We start from the raw sequence: 23155 nt of genomic DNA on the forward strand, positions 1-23155 counted from the left end.
TTGTAAGATTTCAGTCAAAGTATGCATTGACTTGTGGTAACATAAGCATATCCATGTTGATTGATAACAACAAAAGATGCCAAACTAGTGATCTACTGCATACTAATGCTAATAATGCAATCTGCAACTTACAGACAAGATCTAAATAGCTGTAAGATTCAGATTTTCAGATTTTAGGGTGTTCTTGTTTGTTATTCCTCTCTCTCTCTCTTAAGAATTTCATACAGATAAAAATGGAAGGAGACATTTTACACTTTCCTTATAGTGTTTTGACTTTTGGGCATTGAACATTAGAAGGGATCACCAACTGGATATTTTGGGAGATTCTTCTGATGGTGGTGTAGGTGAATATTGTATATACATGCTTATTGCGTTAGGTGCTTGAAAATCATTGCACTGAATGAATGCTTTGTCAAGTTAGGTGTCATGAACTTGATGGAGGAATTAATGTCCTGCTTACTTGTTGTCTTTGTGTAGTATCTCACTGTAATGATAGCTAGATGAAGTTGTTCTTTAGTGGACATTATGTTACATTGCTTATTGCTCTCTGGTGCATTTGTTTAACTAGTTTAGTTGTCTCTCATGATTTTCACATACATGCTGATTATCTGTATAAACTGTTTAGACACCAAAAGCTACTGTTGAGGTCAAAGAGTTGACGCTTGATTTGTCTAAAGATGGTGGATCCAAGCCAGAATTGTTTGTCAAGTTGCTGCTTGCTCCTATCTTTGTTCACTTTGGTGAATCACGAGTCAGTTATGATCAATCATCAATGCATGGTGGATCTTTTCCCTCCAACGATAGATTATTAGCCATGACTGAAAGGGTTTCTGCTCCTTTCAGTTGTGAAGAATTTTCCCTCATGTGTGAGTTTGGCCATGATAGGTATACCCTCTTCCAACTGTTCCATTTGTTTCAGTTATTTTATGTAATTGAATCAGCTTCTTCAGTAATTGACAATTCATGGGACTCTCTAGCTTTTTTAATTCGACTTCTCCTGTAGTTTATATATATGGTGTTTCTGTTGGTATGTATTTGCTGGTCGAATTTCGTCCCTTGATTCTGGCTTTTAAAACACATGTACATATTCCATACCCAAACACTAACAGCATGAATCTCATTAGTATTTGATGTTCTAAAACATCTGTGTTGTTACATTGTCGAATGATCAGATGGAACATCTCTACATCTACATGTTCTTTTTTCGCCATAACTCAACTTTAAATACTTAAATAATATATGCCCATCTGAACAATCATAAGTCAAGTTTGGTTATGCACTATTACAGAATCTGTTCCTACTCATGTATCTAATTTTGTAATGGAAGTAGTATGAATTTTGTTTTCATTACCTTGATCAAGATTACTGTAGTAAATATAGTGCAAAAAGAAAGAAGAAGCTTTTGTGCAAACACCAGCAACGAGCTATATGTGTGTGTGTGTGTATATATATTCCCTCAAATCATCAGCAGTCATTTAACTCAAAATATTAGCCTCTTAAACTTTAGCCTCTAGGAATGCCTATACAACCATTTTTGGCAGTCAGCTTTTGTAATTTGCATCTTCTTGATGCTTTTCTTATGAAACACCTTACAGCATAAAAAAAAAGAGGAATGCTTAAACAACCAGTCTATCCCATATTCTGCTACTAATAGCGTGGTTATGAGCTTATGACAATGCTTGCATATTTATTAGTATATTGTTGTTGTTGTTGTTGTTCTCTTTTTCACATGCAGTTATCTATAGGTAATAATGTATAAACTAGTAGGATCTCCCTTTATTAAAGTTTACACAGCTCCCAAAAATTGCAAGGGAAATTCCATTAAGCATCCTGATATGAGCTAAAATTTCCCTAAGAGGGGAAATGGTTTTCATTAACTGCCTTAATGTGTGCAAGATGAGTCTTAACTCTGATTATACTGTGAATGAATGACCAAAACATCCTAAAATCTTTTTACCCTCATGTAAAATACATCATCTTTGGCCAATCTTAAGAAAGAATTTTGCCAAATTCTTTATTTGTACAAAGAGCAGCAGTTGCACTCACAACGTACATTGGAATACAGAGTACTGGGTTTCCAGCTTGTTGACCATATTCAACTACATTGAGATAAAGAATGAAAGACTATCTGAAGCTTAAGAAGACAGTGTGAGTTGGGAAATAATTTTTCGTTGATCATGTCAAAGCTTAGTTTCTAGAGGGAAATAATGAGAGAACCTTATAAGTGGATTGTCTTTAGCGATCCTGAAAGTTCTTTGGAAAAAAACTAAGTTAGAGGCAAATTTTCATGATGATTAGAAGACATTTATAACTACAAAGATGGATCTGATAGATTTATTTAGGAAAAGGAGACTCTACAATTCCCATTCTTCGCTACTAAGATTTAGTCTTGTCAATCAAGTAATTGCTTGCAGGAAATAGAAACTCCATAAATTCTAGGAGTTGGATAATGATAAATTTCTCATGTTAGTTAAGAAGCATGTTATGATGATGTCAATATTTGGGCTAGAGCCCCTGAAGCATGAACAGCAGTTTTAATTGAACATTGCACATGAATGTGACTTAGAGCCTGTTTGGATGGGCTTATTGCTTTTGACTTATAAGCCAAAAACCATAAGTTAGAAATTCTAACTTATGTCTTTTGGCTTATTTTTGTCTTTATAGCTTAAAAATAAGTGCTTATAAGCATTTTTTAAATTTACCCAAACACTTCAAAAGTGCTTAAAAGTTTTTTTTGGCTTAAAAGCACTTAAAATAAGCCAATCCAAATCTAACTTATGGATTTTGGCTTACTTTTGTCTTTATAGCTTAAAAATAAGTGCTTATAAGCATTTTTAAAATTTACTCAAACACTTCAAAAGTGCTTAAAAGTTATTTTGGCTTAAAAACACTCAATCCAAACAGGGCCTTAGTCATCCAGCTTGGTTCTTTTGGCTTAAGTCCTCCTGCGTCAATGGAGTGTGTATTTTTAGCTTTGCTGGATGAAGAGCAGGTTACGGTTATAACAATCATATTTTTTTTGAAACTTTATTGGACAAAATCCATTGAAAATATACCTCAATTCTTAATTTTTAGATGAGCTGGAAAGTTTTTTCTGATAGGGCCTTTTTTGTACTATGCTTGTGCTTTGTACATCTGATATGTGTCTGTTGCAGATCTTTTCTCCTGTAAACTAGAATTGTAGCTTGCTTACTTCTCCCAATAATGGAAAAAAGAACTAGCTCTTTGCAATTGTGGACGTTCAAATGAAAGAAGCTTTGGTATACATAGTGTATACTGGGTTTCTCCAATTGTTAGTAAAATTATTCACCTTATCAAAAATAATGAAAGAAGCAGATTTTGGCATTTTATCTGAGCTTGACTGTGCGTTGTTACTACTCCGCTGTGTTCTATTCTTTTTCATTTTAGGGAAGCAGGAGTGGTTGTTAGGAATGTGGAGATTGCCACCAGCGATGTCTCCATTAATTTGAATGAGGAGCTGTTACTTAAAAGGAAAGGTGAAGATGGCTTTTCTTCTACAGATGTAGCTATAAAGGCAGTCAATGAATCTGGTACTGCTGAAAAGCCAGTGAAAACCCCAGCTAATTTGGCTGTTATGAAATACACGTCAATGTTCCCTGAAAAGGTTAGTTATTTCTCTATTCTCACTCTCTGCAACAAGCTTGATAATACATTTTTTTTGTTTATGGCTACCTTATAAAAAATAAGAATATTTGTCCTTTATAGCTTTGTGCTTGTCAAAGTCACATTTGATTTGTCTATTATTAAGTGTTTGATTGTTATAGGGTATAGGTTTGAAATAATTGCATTTTAAGCTTTTCTCTAGAATGATTAGGAGAAAGAAGTTGGAAGTACAATGATATGAAAGGAAGGAGGGTCTTAGGCCTCGTTTGTTTTCATTAAGATTTAGACGTCTGAATCTGAATGGTTAAGATGTTGTTTCAAGATCTGAACACTGAATGATTAAGACTATTTTTTTTCAACATTTGGATGTACATAATTTACTTATATATACATAATAAAGATATAATTCAAATAAAACTTAATTAAATATTAAAGAAATTAATAAAATTAAATTATTATTTGATTAAATTAAATACAACTCTTATGCTTGCTAGTAATGATGGAGATAGTTTGTAGTGGTGGTGGTGATGGTAATAGTTGTTTAGTGGCCATTAATGATGGTGGTGATAGTTGTGACGGTGGATGTGGTTGGTATTGTGGTGACTGTCATAATGGTGACGATTGGTAATGGTGTTGGTAGTTGTAATGGTGAAGTTGGTTGATGTTAGTAGTTGGTGGTGTTGATGGTGGTAATTGAAGAATGTGTGGTGGTTGATAATGTGTTTGTGGTAGTTGGCGGTGGTGCTAATCATGATGATGGAGGTTGTTGGTAGTAGAGATTGACCACAATGGTGATAGTGGTTGAAAGTAGTGGTGGTGGCGGCAGCGGCGACGATGGTGGTGACCGAAGAATGTATTGTGGTAGTTGACGGCGGTGCTAGTTGTGATGGCGGAGTTTGTTGGTAGTAGAAATTGATTGTAGTGGTGGAGGTGGTGGCGGCTGCAGAGATGGTGGTGCAATTTATTATAATGATGAAGGTGATAAGTGTGGTAGCAACTGACAGTAGTGGTTAGCAACGGTGGTGGTTATGATGGCAGATGATGGTAATGGTAGTTGACAATAGTGGTAGTGGTGGTAGTTGTTATGGAATAGGTGGTTAGTGGTGGTGGCCGGTGATTGTGGATAGAGCGATGGTGAATATTATCCATACAGAATACCTCTTAATGATATTAAGAATATGTTCCAGATCTTAACGATTAAGATCTATTCAGACCAATTAAGTGCTTCAAATCTTAATAAAAACAAATGCACTTAATGGTAACCATTCAGATTTAGACCTCCATTAAATGCAAACTAATGAGGCCTAATGAAATGGTTCCCCCCTTTTAGGAATAATTAACGAAAAATGCATATAATAGTGCATAATGAAGTGGGGAGGAAATATCCTTTGTGCTGGCTTTGATATGTAATGCATAGATCGTTACTTCCTTTTAATAAATTTAAGTTTCTCAAACCATCTTCAATTCCATGTATTTTGAGTTATATAATAGATTGATTTAAATTAGTTCCTTGAGCTTATTACTTGTTTTGGAGGAAATAGGAATGAACTTCAACTTCTAATGATTTTCCAAAAAAGAGAGTTGTTAGAATAGGAATAGGATTGTATATAGTGTACTACGTGGAAAAGAATTGTTATGTAGTGTTTATAAATAGGACTTGGTCTATAAAGGATTGTAGTCTAATAGCCTTGTATGTTGATTGCGCCGGTCATTCTATGGTCTGAAACAGTCTCCTCGAGCTAGGTTTGGGAAGTTCAACACAGTACTTCAGGAGTTTGGCATGATTCGTAGTGAAGTTAATCACTCTGTGTTTTTCCGATATTTTGCTCCAAATATGTGTATTTTTTGGTGGTTTCTGTTGATGATATCGTTATCACGGGTAGTGATCAAGATGATATCACTAATATAAAACATCTCTTTCAACATTTCCAGACTAAAGACCTCGACAAATGAAGTATTTTCTAGATATTGAGGTTGCTTAATTCAGAAAAATAAGGCAACTTGTTGGTAAGTTGAATTATCTCATAGAGACTAGACCGGTCATTTCTTTTCCTGTGGCTGTGAGTATTGTAAGTCAGTTTATGAATTCTTCTTGTGATATATTGGGTAGCGGTTATCCGTATTCTGCGATATATAAAGTCAGCTTTAGGTAAAGGATTATTTTTTGAGGATCGAGGCCATGAGCAGATTGTTGGATATACTGATGCTGATTGGGCTGGATCACCTTTTAATAGACGTTCTAGATCTGGATATTGTGTTTTAGTAGGAGGTAATTTGGTGTCTCAGAAGAGTAAGAAACAAATTATGGTTGCTCGATCTAGTGTAGAAGTAATTGAGCAATGACTATAGCAACATGTGAGCTAGTTGGATTAAACACTTGCCCAGAGAACTAAAATTTGATATGGACATGATGTTTAAAGATGCGGAACCAAGACACAGAGAGAAATCTATTTCTCTTCAATCAATTAGAGTTCCGATTGCTTCCTGGAATGTTAGGGGGTTCAACGTGGATAGTAAGCTCTGAATAACTAGTTCAACAATAGGCTCAATTGTTCCTATGTTACCTTGTATAAAAAAGTTCAATTGTTCCATTACTTGCTCCTCCATTTGCTGGGATAGGAAGTATAGATAGAAAGGCTTAGAAAAGAAGGTGTGGGCTCTGAACTGATGGAAGATTGAATCATTCCGACACAGATCCATGGTGATTTTGTCTTTTCAAAATCCATAGCTGATTGGTTCTACTTGTTTCCTTTGACGTTTGACACAAATTAAAGCTTACAATTTTATAACTAGGGGCGTCAAATGGCGGGTTGCATGAAATTTGTCGGTTAAAAATGGGTTACATCAACGGATGTGTCATTACTCACCCATCCACAATTTGTTTGGGTCCAAATGGGCTCTGTTCAGATGGGTTGAATTGTGGTCCATAATATGCCGTGGTTTATATTGTGGTATCCATAACATAGCCCACTGCCTGTCCATTTTTGAAATTAATTCTGTTTGCTGTTTCCAGTTCAATTTCTTACTTTCTTCTTCTTCTTTTTGTTGTCAGACTTATTTCTTGTTTGGTGACTGTCTTGTCAACACCAGTTTGTCAAATAGATCATAGGATGACTTGTTTTGGTTCAACATACCTTTTTGTTTATAACAATTCACTACTTTCCTGCTTCCATTTTTTTCCTTCAAGTCGTTCCTTTCTACTTTAACTATAAACTAAGGAGTCGTTTAGTGTGAGGTATAAGGTATAATAATCCTAGGGATAAAATGCAGGACTATTTTATCCTGCGTTTGGTTGGAGGTATTAGACAGTCCTGGGATTAGTTATCTTATCATTTATACATTAGTGATGGGATAAGTTATCCCATATACATGGTGGAATAACTTATCATGGGATAATTAATCCTGGATAATGTGTTCCCAACCAAACGACCCCTGATATTAACCTTATAAAAAAAGTTAAACTACTAAAAGGTTTGGGTTTCAAATTCTATCCACTTATTGTATAAATGTTCAAATATTTATTAATGAATAGATTTTTTTCTTCTCAAAAAATTCTATTCACTTATAAATATTTGCCCATCTAGTAGTTGGTATGTGTGTGTATGTATAATTAGTTATTGTACTGGAAGCAAATAGTTACACTTTTTTGGTGAACAGAACAAACATAGTAAAATTCGTAAAAAAATATAACATAACATTGATAAAAAGAATACATAAATATGAATTCATTAAAAAAAAAAAGAAAAAAAGAATACATAAATTTGTTAATTACCTCGTGTCCAAGTGCCAGAGAGTGGGAAACAAACAAGAGAAAGAAGGATTAGAGTATCAGCTCTATCAACACCAGGCAAACTAACTCCCTGTTTCTTGTCAATGAAACTCAGGGTTGTGCTAGACAATGTATGCTACTTCATCGTTGAGTAGCTGACCAGTTCAGCAGCCCAAGTTGACCCATTTAAAAGGTGGGTCAGCTTGAGTTACAACCCAATTTGACCTGGCAAGAAAATGTTATCTACCCACCGTTAAATTTTGGGCAGGTTACACATCTATGGATCAAATTTGACACCTCTATTTATAACTAATTCCTTTATGTTGTTCTCCAGTTTCATTTGTGCTTACTGCATGGCATAATGTTGGGAAGTTAGATATTTTTTTCATAAGAATGTTAGGAAGTTACATATAGTTTGATTGACATAATTATTGTATTTGTTTGATAGCTTAGCTTCATGTTACCCAAACTGGATATGAAGTTTGTGCACCGTGAAGTGGGTCTTATGGTTGAGAATAACATTATGGGCATCCAACTGAAAGGCACAAAATCTCGATCCTTTGAAGATGTTGGAGAAAGTACGCGAGTTGATGTTCAGATGGAGTTCAGTGAAATTCATGTATGTTTGTAGTCAGCAGTTGTTCCCAATTTTTCATGCTAAACTTTCTGTTTCTCAGATGTTTCTCCTATTCTTACTAAAATGGTACCTTTTCTTAAGAAATGAAAGTGACTTTTATACTGCAGCTACTGAAAGATGGTGACATATCAGTTGTGGAGATATTAAAACTTGATGTCGTCTCTTCCGTATATATTCCACTTCAGGTGTGTGATAATTTTAATTTGACAACATCATTTTCTATTCTCTCTTGTGCTATTTTCTGGTAACTGCTGCACAGAACAAAATACAAAGCAGTACAGTTGCTTCGTGCAATGTTTTAGAAGGTAAACTTGGACAGACTCTAGTCATCTGAACCAAGATTCTTGGATTTTAGATACTACAATAACCATGATTGGATAATTAACCCCCGCCTTCCCACCCCTCAAACTTGTTGGATGATACCTAGGATTCGGTTCTTGGCCGTTGTATGTGCCTTATCCTACACTAAGCATTATTTGAGAATTACACCCATCCCTCCTCCCCTCACGCACAAAACATATTTACTGATACCTGGGGTTGGGGTCTGGTTACTGTATATGCCTTTTCTTGTCTTTATTACTTGCTCAATGCCTTAAATTACATGTAAGGGTTAGTGTCTATCAGTGGGTTTCTTGAGCGACACCCAATCATATGGTTACTGTATATGCCTTTTCTTGTCTTTATTACTTGCTCAATGCCTATTGCCTAAATTACATGTACAGCCTCTTTACCTAGTAGTTCATAGATGTATGACTCTGGTATCCATGGCTTTTTAGTGCATTTACTTCATCTCTTTAATCTGGGATTGTTTATCTATATCATAAATGGACAAGGGAGTAGAGTAACTTTTTGTAAACTCCCTCAGCTCAAAATGTACTGTTTAGAAGATGATTTTTTTTGATTAATGCTGTTTAGAAGATGAATAAAAATGCCAGTTATAACTGAAAAAATAAAGAAATAAAGAAATTACATGTAAGATGTCTATCAACGATTTTCTTGACCAACACCCAATCGTATACACATATTTACTTCACGGGTGCACCCAAAGAAAATAAATGATACGATGCTATTTCTCAAATGTGCGAAATCATTTTTTACTCTTTCAAAATCTCTTCCATTTTGGTGGGAGAGATCATGGATGCAACATTCTTAGGGGTCGTTTGGTTTGAATATGAGTTATGATGGGATAAGTTATACTGAAATTATTTCTTATTGATTATGTGGTTTGTTATATTCAAAATAATATGCATTGCATAAATTTTAAGAACAAATTATTTGTTTACAAAAATATCCTTCACTTTATTTCATTTTTTATATTTTCTTTGCAAGCTTTAGTTATTCATTCTTAAAAATAAAACTTTCATCTTATTTAGCTTAAATATTTTTGTGTGTGCATTCCAATGATGATACCGTATGTATTTAAAAATAAAACTTTCATCGTATTTAGCTTAAAAATAGAACTTTCATCTTAAGTTTGTTAAAGTAAAAGAGGATTTATTATTTATATCACTTCATTTAAGCACATATCACTCTTAAATTGTAAAATATTAAAGTTATCTTCATTTTAATTGATATATATAAAATACAAGGTTTCAAGTGACTAAAAGAATAATAATTAAAGAGAAATCAAAATATAAATAAAGGGCAGTCCGGTGCACTTAAGCTCCCGCTATGCGCAGGGTCCGGGGAAGGGCCCGACCACAAGGGTCTGTTGTACGCAGCCTTACCTTGCATTTCTGCCAGAGGCTGTTTCCAAGGCTTGAACCCGTGACCTCCTGGTCACATGGCAGCAACTTTACCAGTTACTCCAAGGCTCCCCTTCAGAATATAAATAAACATAAAAATTAGTCAAATAAATTCATAAATAAAAATTATATTTATATAGTATAGTTTTTTCATAGAAAAATAGGATGAATTATCATAAAAATAAGGAGTAGTGAAGGTTGTGAATGCTATTATACATGGTATTAAAAATAATGTGAATATACATGAATGTGAAAAGTGATGTATAAAAAGGGTTTAAAGGATATCTTTGTTATTTTACCCATTTTATCCCTTATCTCTGGATTACTATTCCATCCAAAGGTTGGAATAACTTATCCCAGTACTAATTATTAATCCTGGGATAAGTTATCCCAAACTTTGTAACCAAACAAAGGATTAAAGTTTACTCAAATTTTTTCCCGGGATTAACTCTCCTTATCCTTTATACCAAACGACCCCTTAACTGTAGAGCTAAACAAGAAAGACCTGGGATCCTTTGCGAACTTGACATCGAAAAGGCTTTTGATCATGTAACTTGGGATTTCTTTTTGAAGATTCTCAAAGATATGGGATTTGGAGATAAATGGATTAACAGGATACATTTCTGTATCTGAAGTGTTAAAAGTTTTCTATTTTGGTAAATGGAAGTCCGGAAGGTTTCTTTCCTTCACATAGAGGCCTGAGATAGGGTGACTTTGTCACCGTTCCTTTTTGTCCTTGCTATGAAGGGCCTAAATCATATGATCAAAAGTTGCTAACACAAACAGATGGATCAAAGGTTTTGCTATCACTTGCTATACAAATATCAACATGAAGTTCACACAGCTGCTATATGCTGATGGCTCTTTATTCTTCTGTGATGCCGAGGTGGGGCAGATCAGACATCCAAGAGCTATCCTCACTATTTTTGAAGCTCTCTCAAGCCTTCATGTCACTGGAGTAAGTCATCGATCTGCATATTCTAGTTGGAAGGGTTGCCAACAGGGCCTTTTGCCCACTAAATACCTGGGTATGCCTCTTGGTACCAAAAGTAAATCATGTGTATCCGGAATGAGGTGATGGAAAGATGTGATAAGAAGCTGGCTAGATGGAAAGCCCAATACTTATACTTGGGTGAGAGACTGACCCTGATTTACTCGGTCTTGGATGCCCTCCTCACTTACATGATGTCCTTATTCCCTATCCCCTCAAATGTGGAAGACATGATTGATTTTTTTTTTTTGGATCAAGTAAAAGATTTCATTGATATTAACAAGGCCAACTTGGCCATAGGCAAGAGATATACCAAAAAATAAGAAATCTACAAAATATGATTCTCTCCAAAAGAATCCTCTATACAAACAGGAACTACATGGGTGCACCAAAAGAAAATAAGGGATCAGAGACTACTACTCAAATTGAGCAAAGCTCAACTTCACCCCTTCAAAAGCTCTCTGATTTCTCTCCTTCCAAATGACTCACATTGAAGCAAGAGGGGTAACATTCCAAGCTTTTTGCCTCCTTCTTCTAGTTCCACTCTTCTAGCTAAACATCAACTCCTTCTCTGATCTAGGCATTTGCCAAGTAATGCCAAACCATCTACAAATATCCCATCATAAACTTGTGGCTATTTTGCAATGTATTAAAATATGATCTACGTCCTCACCTGCTTCCTATGGAAGAGACTTCCTATGGCATGGCAACAAAGAGAAGAAAGGTTTCAACCTGGTCAAATGGGACAACCCAACTCTCAGCAAAAAACAGTGATTTGGGCATCAAGAATCTCAAGTTTCAGAATTAAAGTCTGCTTCAAAAATGGCTTTGGAGAGTCTGTTCTGAAGTTATAGCCTTATGGAGAAGATGTATTAGCCAGGGATATGATAATTTGAACCACTGGGTTTCCAAGGAAACCAACAACCCATATGGTTGCAGTGTTTGGAGAACTATCAGAAATCTCTAGCCAAATTTTAATAATCACACCAACATAGTGGTGGGCAATGGTGCAAAAGGCCTCCTTTTGGGAGGATCATGAGAATGGACAGAGCAAACTTATACGCCTTTTCCCTGATCTTTACTCCGTTAGTTCCCAAAACGAGGCAGCTGTCTACCAAGTCTGGTCCCAACAAGGCTGAAATTTAATTTTCAGGAGAGCACTCAATGATTGGAAAATTGACAGTTTCATCTCTACTTCAGATTCTTAACACCTTCACTGGGGCTCAGAATCTTCAGACAAGCGTAAATGAACTTTAAGCAGCAAGAGCATTTTCACTGTCAAAAGCATACTGGAATCTCAATCACAGAACCTCTCTCACAGTTCTTTGGCCCTGGAAACTCATTTGGAAAACCAAAATTCCCCTGAAGGTTTCCTGTTTTGCTGGTTGGTAGTTAAGAGAGCATGCTTAACACAAGAAAACTTATAAAGAAGAGGTCTTCAGCTTTGCTCAAGATGCCTTCTCTGTGGTAATGATGGGGAGAATATTGGCCATCTTTTCATCCACCGCAAGACAACCACAAATCTGTAGCACATGTTCTTTTGTATTCTAGTAGTGATTGGGTCATGCCAAAAAATACTTTGGATCTTCTTAATAGCTGGAAGGGAATTGGCAGAAGAATGGGAGATGAAAACTGGTGGGAAGCCATTCCAGCTTGCATTTAGTGGGCAATCAGGAAGGAAAGAAACCCTAGACAGTTTGAAGACAAATGCAGTCCCTTACAGAAGATCAAGATGAACTGTCTGTCTTTCCTATTTTTGGGGTAAACAAACTTTTTGGGGGAATGTAGGAGATCTGTTAGAACTGATAGGAAGCATTTGAATTCTCAGATTGTTCATAATCTTGTTGATAGTTTTCCCCCTTTCTTTTGCTCTCTATAAAACTGTAACTATCCCATACAAGTTGTTGCCTATTAAAAAAATGACTTAACAAACAACACACCGTTTTTCCTTCCTTCCTCCATTCATTGTGCCTGCTTTGCTTGTGAATTAATTCAGTCAGGCTTTTTGTTGGTTAAACTGAAAATTTTATTTAACTAAGTATAGCAATTTACACGACTAACTCATTGGACTCTAGAGTTAGTTCTCACAAAAATAACCAAAGAAGAAAAACTGTAATCAAAGAGACTACTATCCTAGGACTACTTAATGAACTCAGCACCTTCTAGGAAGGATCTGAGTCATTTTACATCAGGCTTTGTAGAATGACTAACAGGGAAAATTGTTGAGTTTCTCTAGTATACTCCTCCATTTGGTATGTCGCTGCCCCACAATATGTAATTGCAAAACGATCTCTTTGACTCTAACAGTGCTACCCTTAGCCACCTGGGTAAATCCGCGGCTGTTTCTTTCAATCCAATAATGGTATACTACAGCAGCCAAAATGTATCCCAGGATCATAGTCGTAGCTCTTGCGCTTCGTAGAGAAGATAGCCAATGTACCTCAGAGTCCCAGTCAGTAAGCTGTCTATTTATGCTCATCCAAGTAAGTAGTGTCTGCCACAAGTGTCTAGAACAGGAGCAGTTGAAGAACAAATGTGAATGAGATTCCACTGTATCTGATTGACAAAGGATGCACTCTGAGGCTACCTGAATACCCCATCTACTGAGTTTATAAACAGTTGATAACCTGTTGTGTAATGCCAGCCACAACACAAAGTAATACCTAGGTAAAAAGCCTTTATTCAAGATCAATCTCTTCCATGGAGCCTTTGGATATTGAGGAAGAAGAGAATTATAATTCTCTTAATACTGAATTTACCCAGAAAGTGAATCTGTCCCAGAATTTGGTTATATCTTCATTATCATTTAGCCATCCTCTAGCATCAAAGACTTTTCCTACCAACCAGCTAGCTTGTTTAGGGGAGCTAATATCAGCTAGGCCTCTTCCTTTTATACAAAAGTGATGGATCCATTTCACTCGTAGTGCCTCTTTTTTCTTAGGCACAGCCCGTAGAAGCTTACAAATTGCAGCTTTGTTCCACTAGGAAAAATTTCAGTAGATATAGTTCACCAGTGGACGTAGGTTGACATAGAGTACTCGGTACTACCAGTCCACAGGAAGTTTGACAAACACTGGTAATCAAGGACAATATCTTCTTAGGCAATAAGCAGACTTGGACCCAATACATCTGAATTTCAAACAATACACTTTTGATCAAGGGTCTTTACACATATAACCGACCGGATTTCATCTATACTTTTCCTTGCCAATATACATAGTTTATACTCTGGTTATACACTTTTGTCGGCTATGTTTAGTTTTAATGGTTTGATGTGCGCTATTTAGGTTAATTCTTCTTTGATCAATTGGAGTCTACCACCATAATATAGGAATTTTGATGTCCAGCATTCTACTCTAGTGAGAGTTCTATCGACAATTCAGTGAGGCTTTATTAACAAACAACACACCATTATTCCTTGCCTTCCTCCATTCATCATGCCCGGGTTGTTTGTGAGTTAATTCAGTCAGTCTTTATTAACAGGCAACACACCGTTATTCCTTGCCTTCCTCCATTCATCATGCTTGCCTTGTTTGTGAATTAATTCAGTCTGGCTTCAGAATTCTGCCACCTCTCACTGTTGAAAGTTCCTCCTAAACCTCGTGTCCCAAAGGACTCCCAACACGTTTTAGCCTTGTATCTATTTACATGTGACTAAATCTATTTGTTTTGCAGACCACTATTTGAACTGGTTCTATACATAGCATGTTCTCATTTGATACTGTATCATCTTTGATGCTTTCTCGATGGCGTTAATTTTTTTCTTCAAGTTGTATGTTTACCTTTTCCTTTATCTATTTAATTGTTTAGGATGCTTTACTTTACAGCCTGCTTCACCCATCAGATCAGAAGTTGATGTCAAGCTTGGAGGTACTCAGTGCAACATGGTGATGACTAGATTACATCCGTGGATGCGCCTCCATGCTTTGAGAAAAAAGAAAATGGTTCTTCGAGGAGAAAGTACTACTACTTCTGAAAGATTTCACTCATCTGATCATAAAGCATTCATGTGGACCTCCACTATTTCAGCCCCAGAAATGACTATAGTGCTCTATGATTTGAATGGCTCTCCACTCTATCATGTAAGACCCTTTTACATCATATCCACATCTTTTACCCTTGTTAAATGCTTTTTTTTTTGGTTCCCGACTACTTCTCTTTTCTTTTTAAAAAACCATCTGTATCTTTGTGTACACAGGAAAACAACAAAGTTTTCAGAGTTCTAATTTAAATTTTCTGCTTGTCATCTATGTTTTATACTTGTTTCCTTTTAGCCTGAGAGAAATGCTAGGTAATCTTAGTAGTACATTATGCCGAATGTGTGGGCTGAGTTTGAGGAAAGGTGATAGAGGCCTTTGTAAAGATTGTAAGGTTATCCCAAGTGAAAATCTTACTACTCAACATAAGCTTTTGGTGATGGACTTGGAGATTAAGCGAGGGAGGAGAAAGAAGAGTGTATATGTCCGGCATAGGACTAAATGGGGTGGCTTGACACCTTTCCTCTCTCGTGTGGAGTAGTGGGTATGCGGAAAACATGTGGGATAAGACAACTAGTTGCATTCGGGAAGCAGCTAGAGAGGTGCTAGGGTGTCGAAGGGTAACTTTAGTGAACGTCGAGGGGATTGGTGGTGGAATAGAGAAGTTCGAGGCAAAGTAGAAGCAAAGAAGGTTGCGTATACGAAGTGGGTGGACTGCACGGACGAGGATGAGAAGTGGGCAAATAGGGAAAGTTATAAGGCGGCAAGGATGGAGGCTAAACTAGCAGTTACAACAGCTAAGACGACAACTTTTGAAGGATTGTATATTGAACTAGAGGACAAGGGTGGAGATAAGAAGCTGTACATGCTAATGAAGGCGATAGAGAGGAAGTCCCAAGACTTGGATCAAGTGAACTATATCCAAGACGACAAAGGCAAAGGTGTTGACGAAGGAGACCCTCATTAAGCAAAGATAGCAAGCGTATTTTCACAAACTATTGAACGGAGAAGGGGACAAAGACATTGTGCTAGATTACTTGGAGCACTCTGAGAGACATTGGTTATAGAGGGTACGAAGAGAGGCAAAGGTAGGCCGAAGAAGTATTCAGGGAGAGGTGATATGACATGATATGACGCAACTTCAAGTTATCAGGGAAATGACCTTAGATAGGAAGGTTTGGAGGACATGTGTTAGGGTAGAAGGTTGGTAGGTAGTGTAATATGCTTGCTTAGGGTGTTTGGTGTTTGCCATTGTACTAGTTGTAGTATTAAGCAATTGTTTTTGGTATTTATCATTGTTTAGTATTGTTTTTAATAATCTATCCTAGTATGTTGTTTATTGTGTTTCGATTATCACACTACTTTATTGTTTTTGTTCTCTTCTTGTAGACTTTGCACTGTTTCCTTGCTACCTGCTATATTTTCTTCACCGTCTCCTTCTTTTTGTACCTGGATTTGCTGCACTTGAGCCTAGGGTCTTTCAGAAACAACCTCTCTATCTACACGAGGTAGTGGTAAGGTCTGCGTACGTTCTATCCTCCCCAGACCCCACTTGTGGGATTTCACTGGGTATGTTGTTGCTGTGTGGGCTGAGTTTTTTTTTGTTTCTCTATTATCTAAAGCTGTCGTCTTTTGTGTCTTAGCATAGAGAACATAAAATGGTCTGATTTAACTAAAGAAAGAGAAATCTTTTCATGTGCTTTCTAATTTGGCTATTTGGATAGTTAGCTTGAGAGCAGTGTAGGATATCTGTAACAGTATATTGCCTCTGATAGGTGTGGGGTAAGTTCATGTTTTTGACTTCACCATTATGTAAAACAAATTGTCTTTGAACTCTATCCAACAACTTATGTCTTCTCAACTTACGAGGGAACTGCTGAGATTTGCTTGAGTTTACTTTTTTTGGGGCCTTTTCTATGTAATCGAGGGCATGTTACTCTTAAATTTCATTCTTCCCTTTTTACAATGAATTTCTTTTTCCTTTTCACATTGCAGGGTTGTTCACAGTCATCACATGTCTTTGCCAATAATATATCAAGTACAGGCACAGTGGTGCACATGGAGGTTGGTGAATTTAATCTAAACATGTCAGATGAGTATCGAGAATGCTTAAAGGAGAGTCTCTTTGGGGTTGAAACAAACATGGGTTCACTTATTTATATAGCCAAAATCAGTGTTGACTGGGGCAAGAAAGATATGGATTCACCTGAAGATGGTCTAAAGTATGAAACAGTTCTCTCTGTTGATGTTACCGGGATGGGTGTTCACTTAACCTTCAGGCGCATTGGTTCTCTGATGGCTACGTCTTTGTCTTTCAAGCACTTACTGAAGAGTCTTTCTGGTTCTGGTAAGAAACCACACAACCGGGTGACAAAATCATCCAAGCCATCAGGGAAAGGGATTCAACTCATCAAATTCAATCTAGAAAAATGCTCTTTAAATGTTTGTGGAGAAGTGGGTTTGGAAAATTCTGTTGTTCCTGATCCCAAACGTGCCAATTATGGATCTCAGGGAGGTCGAATTGTAGTTAGTGTTTCAGCTGATGGTACACCCCGCACTGCAACTATTACACCTACAACTCCAGTTGAACTTAAAAAACTCAAGTATTCTCTGTCCCTTGATATTTTCCACCTAAATCTATCCATGAACAAGGAGAAACAATCTACTCAAATGGAGCTTGAAAGAGCGAGATCAATCTATCAAGAGCATTTGGAAGACAGTGAACTCCCTGGAGCAAGAGTTACATTGCTTGACATGCAGAATGCAAAGTTTGTGAGGCGATCTGGTGGTCTTAAAGAGATTGCAGTGTGCTCACTCTTTAGTGCCACTGATATATCAGTCAGATGGGAGCCTGATGTGCATATAGCTTTGGTTGAACTTGGGCTGCACTTAAAATTACTTCTGCACAATCAGAAGCTTCAGGAACTTTCTAAAGGTGACCTTAAAGTAAATGGGCCGGGAAATGAGATTTCGATGGAGTCAGTACCACTGGAGAAACGCAAGAAAAGAGAATCCATCTTTGCTATTGATGTGGAAATGCTTAATATATCTGCAGAAGTTGGAGATGGTGTTGAGATGACTGTCCAGGTACAGTCAATCTTTTCTGAAAATGCTCGGATTGGTGTGCTTCTTGAAGGGTTGATGCTCAACTTTAATAATGCAAGAATATTTAGAAGTAGCAGAATGCAAGTCTCTCGCATTCCAAATGCTTCTAGAAGTGCACCAACTTCAAAACACGAGATAGGCACAACATGGGATTGGGTTATTCAAGCCCTTGATGTCCACATATGCATGCCATACAGGTTGGAATTGCGGGCCATCGATGATTCTGTTGAGGAAATGCTTCGAGCTTTAAAGCTTGTTACTGCTGCAAAAACCAAACTTTTGTTTCCCAATAAGGAAGAGAAATCAAAAGCTAAAGAGACCAGCTCATCAAAAATTGGACGAGTTAGATTTTGCATAAAGAAACTCACTGCTGATATTGAAGAACAACCTATACAGGGATGGCTTGACGAACATTATCAGCTGTTGAAGAAGGAGGCTTGTGAAGTAGCTGTCAGATTAAACTTCATTGATGAGCTTATTTCAAAAGGTGGAAAATCTCGTGGTGTTGCAAAAAGAAAGGATTCTCTTGAAGATGGTAAAGTCCATTTCAATGGAGAAGAGATTGATGTGGAGGACACTTCAGCCGTTCAGAAACTGCAAGAGGAGATCTATAAGCAGTCATTCAGGTCGTATTACCAGGCATGCCAAAATCTTGTGCAATCACAAGGATCAGGGGCTTGTAGTGAAGGGTTTGAAGGGGGTTTCAAGCCTAGCACTGCAAGGAGTTCTTTGTTTTCAGTTTCTGCTACAGAGTTGGATGTAAGTTTGACAAGAATTGAAGGAGGTGATTCTGGTATGATAGAGATTCTGCAAAAGCTTGATCCAGTATGTCGTGCACATAGCATCCCATTTTCCCGATTATATGGTAGTAATATCAATTTGTATACGGGTTCCCTTGTTGTTCGGATAAGAAATTACACGTATCCACTTCTTGCTGCAACTTCAGGAAGATGTGAAGGACGTGTTATACTGGCTCAGCAGGTTTGATCATTGTTCTTTTCCTTTTTTTTTTCATCTTCAATCTGTCAAACAAACATTTTGATGAAAACTTGTTCACAAGAACTATTTGCATTTTTGTGTAACATATACATATCATTTTTGTCTGAAAGATGTGACAACCAAATTGACGCTCATCACAAAAAAAAGGCAAACCATCGAATATGTTCAATACAACTATTGAATCTATTACCATTGTTCCCAAGGGTGGATTTACATAAGCTCAGAGGGGGTGCCACGCCACCCCCGGTCTCGGTTGAAAATCTATATATATGTATATTTGTATATATATTTATAAAGAAAGTATAAATATTAAACGTGACACCCTTAAAAATAATGAGCCCTGTGGTGTCAGTGGTTAAAGCTCAGGTTTACCACCGTAGGGATGCAAGTTCAAATCCTGCAAGTCTGCAAATTTGCTAATAAATATTAAGTATTATCTTGCTCTACGCTAGAGTTTTTGCCATATATACTATTCATATATTTCTATTCAAAGAATCGTGGCACCCAGAGATTCAAAATTCTGAATCGGCCTCTGATTGCTACTTATTAAAAAAATAATCTATTACCATTACTAAAAACGGTTCTGTTTTAATTTTAATTTTATCCAAGCCTTGAAATCTAGTTACATATTTTGGGCTTGTGTAGATTTTCTTTGCTCCCTTGCATATTTAAACTTTCAGACTTTTGGCAAGTCTGAAGCATATCTATAATATTTTCTTGTACTTTAACACCATCTAATATATTTTAACAAGACCCATGAATATATTACCATTGCTTTGATGTGGATCAATTCAAACAGTTCCTTTTTTTAAAATTTTTTTTAGTTCGAACTTTGAAGCTAGTTACATATTGTAGGGCTTGTGTTGATTTTCCTTGCTCTTTTTCATATTTGAACTTTCAGAATTTTGGGAAATCTGTACATACTGGTAATAATTTCTTTTGTATATTCAACACCATATTGGCGTGACTTAGTAAAATTTAGTGTTATTACTTTCTTTTGCAGGCAATAGTAAAGACTGCCTTGAAATGATTATTCTGATAGATGCATAAAGTTTGCCAGAAAATTCATGCAAATCAGTTGCCTTTTTCAATGTTAATACTGTGAAAACATGCTATCTGAAATAAAACTGATCTTGTGGTCTTACCTGTACTTCCCTGAATATGGATGCTGTCATATTAATGCCACTTTATGTTATATTTTTATACAGCAACAACTATGTCTTAGTTCCAAACAGTTGGGGTCGACTATATGAATCTTACTTTCATTTAAGCTCATTTCATTATCATCATCATACTAAATAAAATAAAAGTGAAAAATAAGTTAAATATATATAATAACAATAATATAATAATAATAGTAATGACAATAATAAAATTAGAGCTCTCTAACAAGTCTAAAATCTATCCTCAACTAGTAGCTATTTCCTAAATTAATCTTTTTCTTCCATTGTGCCCTATCTTTAGTTAAGTCTGCATTGATACCATTAGACTACTTTTCCAACCAGGACACTATATTACAATCCTTTTCCAAGTAGGATTCTATATACTATTCCTATTCCTATTCTAAGTAGGATTGTATATATTCTTCTTCTTCCTATTCCTATTCTAACAACATGAATACACCAGCTTGAGTGGAAGTGTGGAGATTAGTTTGAGTGGATCTAGACTGAGTAGGTTTGATTTGATCGGTTCGATTTGGCTGTTGTAATTTTGTACAATCTTTTTTAGAATCAGTAGTTCACAAAACTTAAACATATGTAATCTTTTTATATTCCTACCTAGACTCTGTACTGGAGGGACCAATCAAGTTTTTCCCACATGTAATCATTAATCACTGAAGTGCTACATTCTGAAAGTTAGCATTGGAAAAATGTCAATGTGGTAAGCCTCCAATTGAGATAGCATTACCAATTTGAATATCTATGTTTAACTTTGCTCCTTTGTGTTGTATATTGTGTTAAACCACTATATATATTATATTCCTCATTCTACTGTATTTGACTCTTGAGGAGCAATCTAAGTTTGTTTTAAATGCTTTAAATTTCAACAATAGACTTATCGACACAACTTAACCTTTTTATATCTGTCGGGTGCAGGCAACTTGTTTTCAGCCCCAAATCCACCAAAACGTATACATTGGGAGATGGAGGAAGGTCCGTTTGCTTCGTTCTGCTAGTGGGACAACTCCACCAATGAAAACATACTCTGATTTGCCCTTACATTTTCAGAAAGCAGAAATTTCCTACGGAGTGGGTTTTGAACCAGCTCTTGCTGATATTAGCTATGCTTTCACAGTGGCCCTGCGTAGGGCCAATTTGAGCATCAGAAACCCAAATCCAGATCCTCCTCCACTGAAAAAGGAAAAGAGCTTGCCATGGTGGGATGAAATGAGAAACTACATTCATGGAAACACCTCCTTATATTTTTCTGAGTCCCAATGGAATATTCTTGCCAGTACTGATCCTTATGAAAAGTCTGACAAGCTTCAGATAAGATCTGCATATATGGAACTCCAGCAGTCAGATGGTCGTGTTTATTGTTTTGCGAAGGACTTCAAGATTCAACTGAGCAGCTTAGAGAGCTTGTTGAAGAACTCCAATATAAAGTGTCCATCTGGTTTTTCCTCTACTTTCATAGAGGCCCCGGCCTTTAGTCTTGAAGTGATAATGGAGTGGGAATGTGATTCTGGAAACCCTCTAAACCATTATTTATTTGCATTTCCCAGTGAAGGAGTGCCCCGTGAAAAAGTTTATGACCCGTTTAGATCAACTTCTCTGTCACTAAGGTGGAATCTGTTGCTTAGGCCATCTCTTCCTATTCATGATAATCAGTCAAACTTATGTTCTGTGGGTGATCAGGGTGTCTTGGATGCAGCTGGCTGTGGTGCAATGAAGCCTGACAGCTTGTCAGTTTTCCCAACACTGAAACTCGGTCCTCATGATTTGGCATGGGTACTGAAATTCTGGAGCTTAAATTATTATCCGCCTCACAAATTGCGGTCTTTTTCGAGGTGGCCACGTTTTGGAATTCCAAGAGTTAATAGATCTGGCAATCTGTCATTAGATAAGGTGATGACAGAATTTATGTTCAGAGTTGATGCAACACCAGCATGCATAAAGCATATGCCTTTAGACGATGACGACCCAGCTAAGGGGCTGACATTTTCTATGAATAAATTAAAATATGAACTTTATTATGGCAGGGGGAAGCAAAAATACACATTTGAGAGCAAACGTGATACTCTTGATCTTGTATACCAGGGTCTTGACCTCCACATGCCCAAGGCATTTATAAATAGAGATGATAATAGCAGTGTTGCAAAAGTAGTTAAAATGACTAGGAAAACATCACTATCTGCATCAACAGAAAGGTCTTCTAATGACAGCAGCATGGAGAGACAGCGTGATGATGGCTTTCTTTTATCATCTGATTACTTTACAATCAGAAGGCAAGCCCCAAAAGCTGACCCAGATAGGTTGTTGGCGTGGCAAGAAGCTGGTCGGAGAAATCTCGAGATGACATATGTGAGATCTGAGTTTGAAAATGGGAGTGAAAGTGATGACCATACAAGATCTGACCCAAGTGATGATGATGGGTATAATGTCGTGATCGCTGATAATTGTCAGCGAATCTTTGTCTATGGTCTTAAGCTTTTGTGGACACTTGAGAATAGGGATGCAGTTTGGTCTTGGGTAGGTGGAATATCTAAAGCTTTTGAATCTCCAAAACCATCTCCTTCAAGGCAATATGCCCAAAGAAAGTTGCTGGAGGATAGTGAGGTAATTGATAGAACTGAATTACCTCAAGATGATAACCAGAAGTCTCCAGTCAGTCATGGTGCAACTTCCTCTTCTCCACAACATGTCAAGCCATCAAAAGCTCAAGTAGAATCACCTCCATCAAGTGAAGTTAAAGTAGAAACTCTTCCATCTAGTTCCTTTGGTAAGCTCTAACTGGACCTTAACTCGGTATCTTGACTTAGAGCATTAGATGTATGTATTCTTCTTTGAGAATTAGTGAAACTTAATACAGTTCTAAACTGGTTGTATTCTCTTGTATAGTTGTTAGTTATTATACATTACTCTCTCCAGTCCACATTAAGTGGTGCTTTTAGCTTGGGCATACCCCTTAAGATACTCACTCCTAGAAAAGATTGTTTTTACCAACTTTACCTATTTAATATAGTCCCTTGGTTAACATAAACCCTACTTATCTAAATAGGGGTACATTTGGAAGAAAACAATTGGTACCTTCTTGATTATGTGAAACACCACTTATTTTGAACCTAAATGTAAAGGTAAAAACACC

The 23155-nt window shown here is 36.7% G+C and overlaps 1 protein-coding gene across 2 annotated transcripts in view; it reads left to right on the top strand.

Moving 5' to 3' along the window:
- LOC129902341 (protein SABRE) overlaps nt 1–23155 on the top strand; it is a 56790-nt gene that overhangs the window by 14384 nt on the left and 19251 nt on the right. The window contains exons 4-10 of one of the 2 annotated variants that reach the window (XM_055977559.1): nt 626–885; nt 3409–3625; nt 7842–8012; nt 8138–8215; nt 14594–14848; nt 16739–18829; nt 20944–22789. In XM_055977559.1, the coding sequence (XP_055833534.1) occupies nt 626–885; nt 3409–3625; nt 7842–8012; nt 8138–8215; nt 14594–14848; nt 16739–18829; nt 20944–22789 (4918 nt within the window). Of the gene's footprint in view, nt 1–625; nt 886–3408; nt 3626–7841; nt 8013–8137; nt 8216–14576; nt 14849–16738; nt 18830–20943; nt 22790–23155 lie in introns of those variants that run through there. The other variant, XM_055977560.1, reaches the window with a different exon arrangement.

The sequence above is a fragment of the Solanum dulcamara genome, chromosome 9 (assembly GCF_947179165.1).
Source record: "Solanum dulcamara chromosome 9, daSolDulc1.2, whole genome shotgun sequence".
NCBI classification, from domain to species: domain Eukaryota; kingdom Viridiplantae; phylum Streptophyta; class Magnoliopsida; order Solanales; family Solanaceae; genus Solanum; species Solanum dulcamara.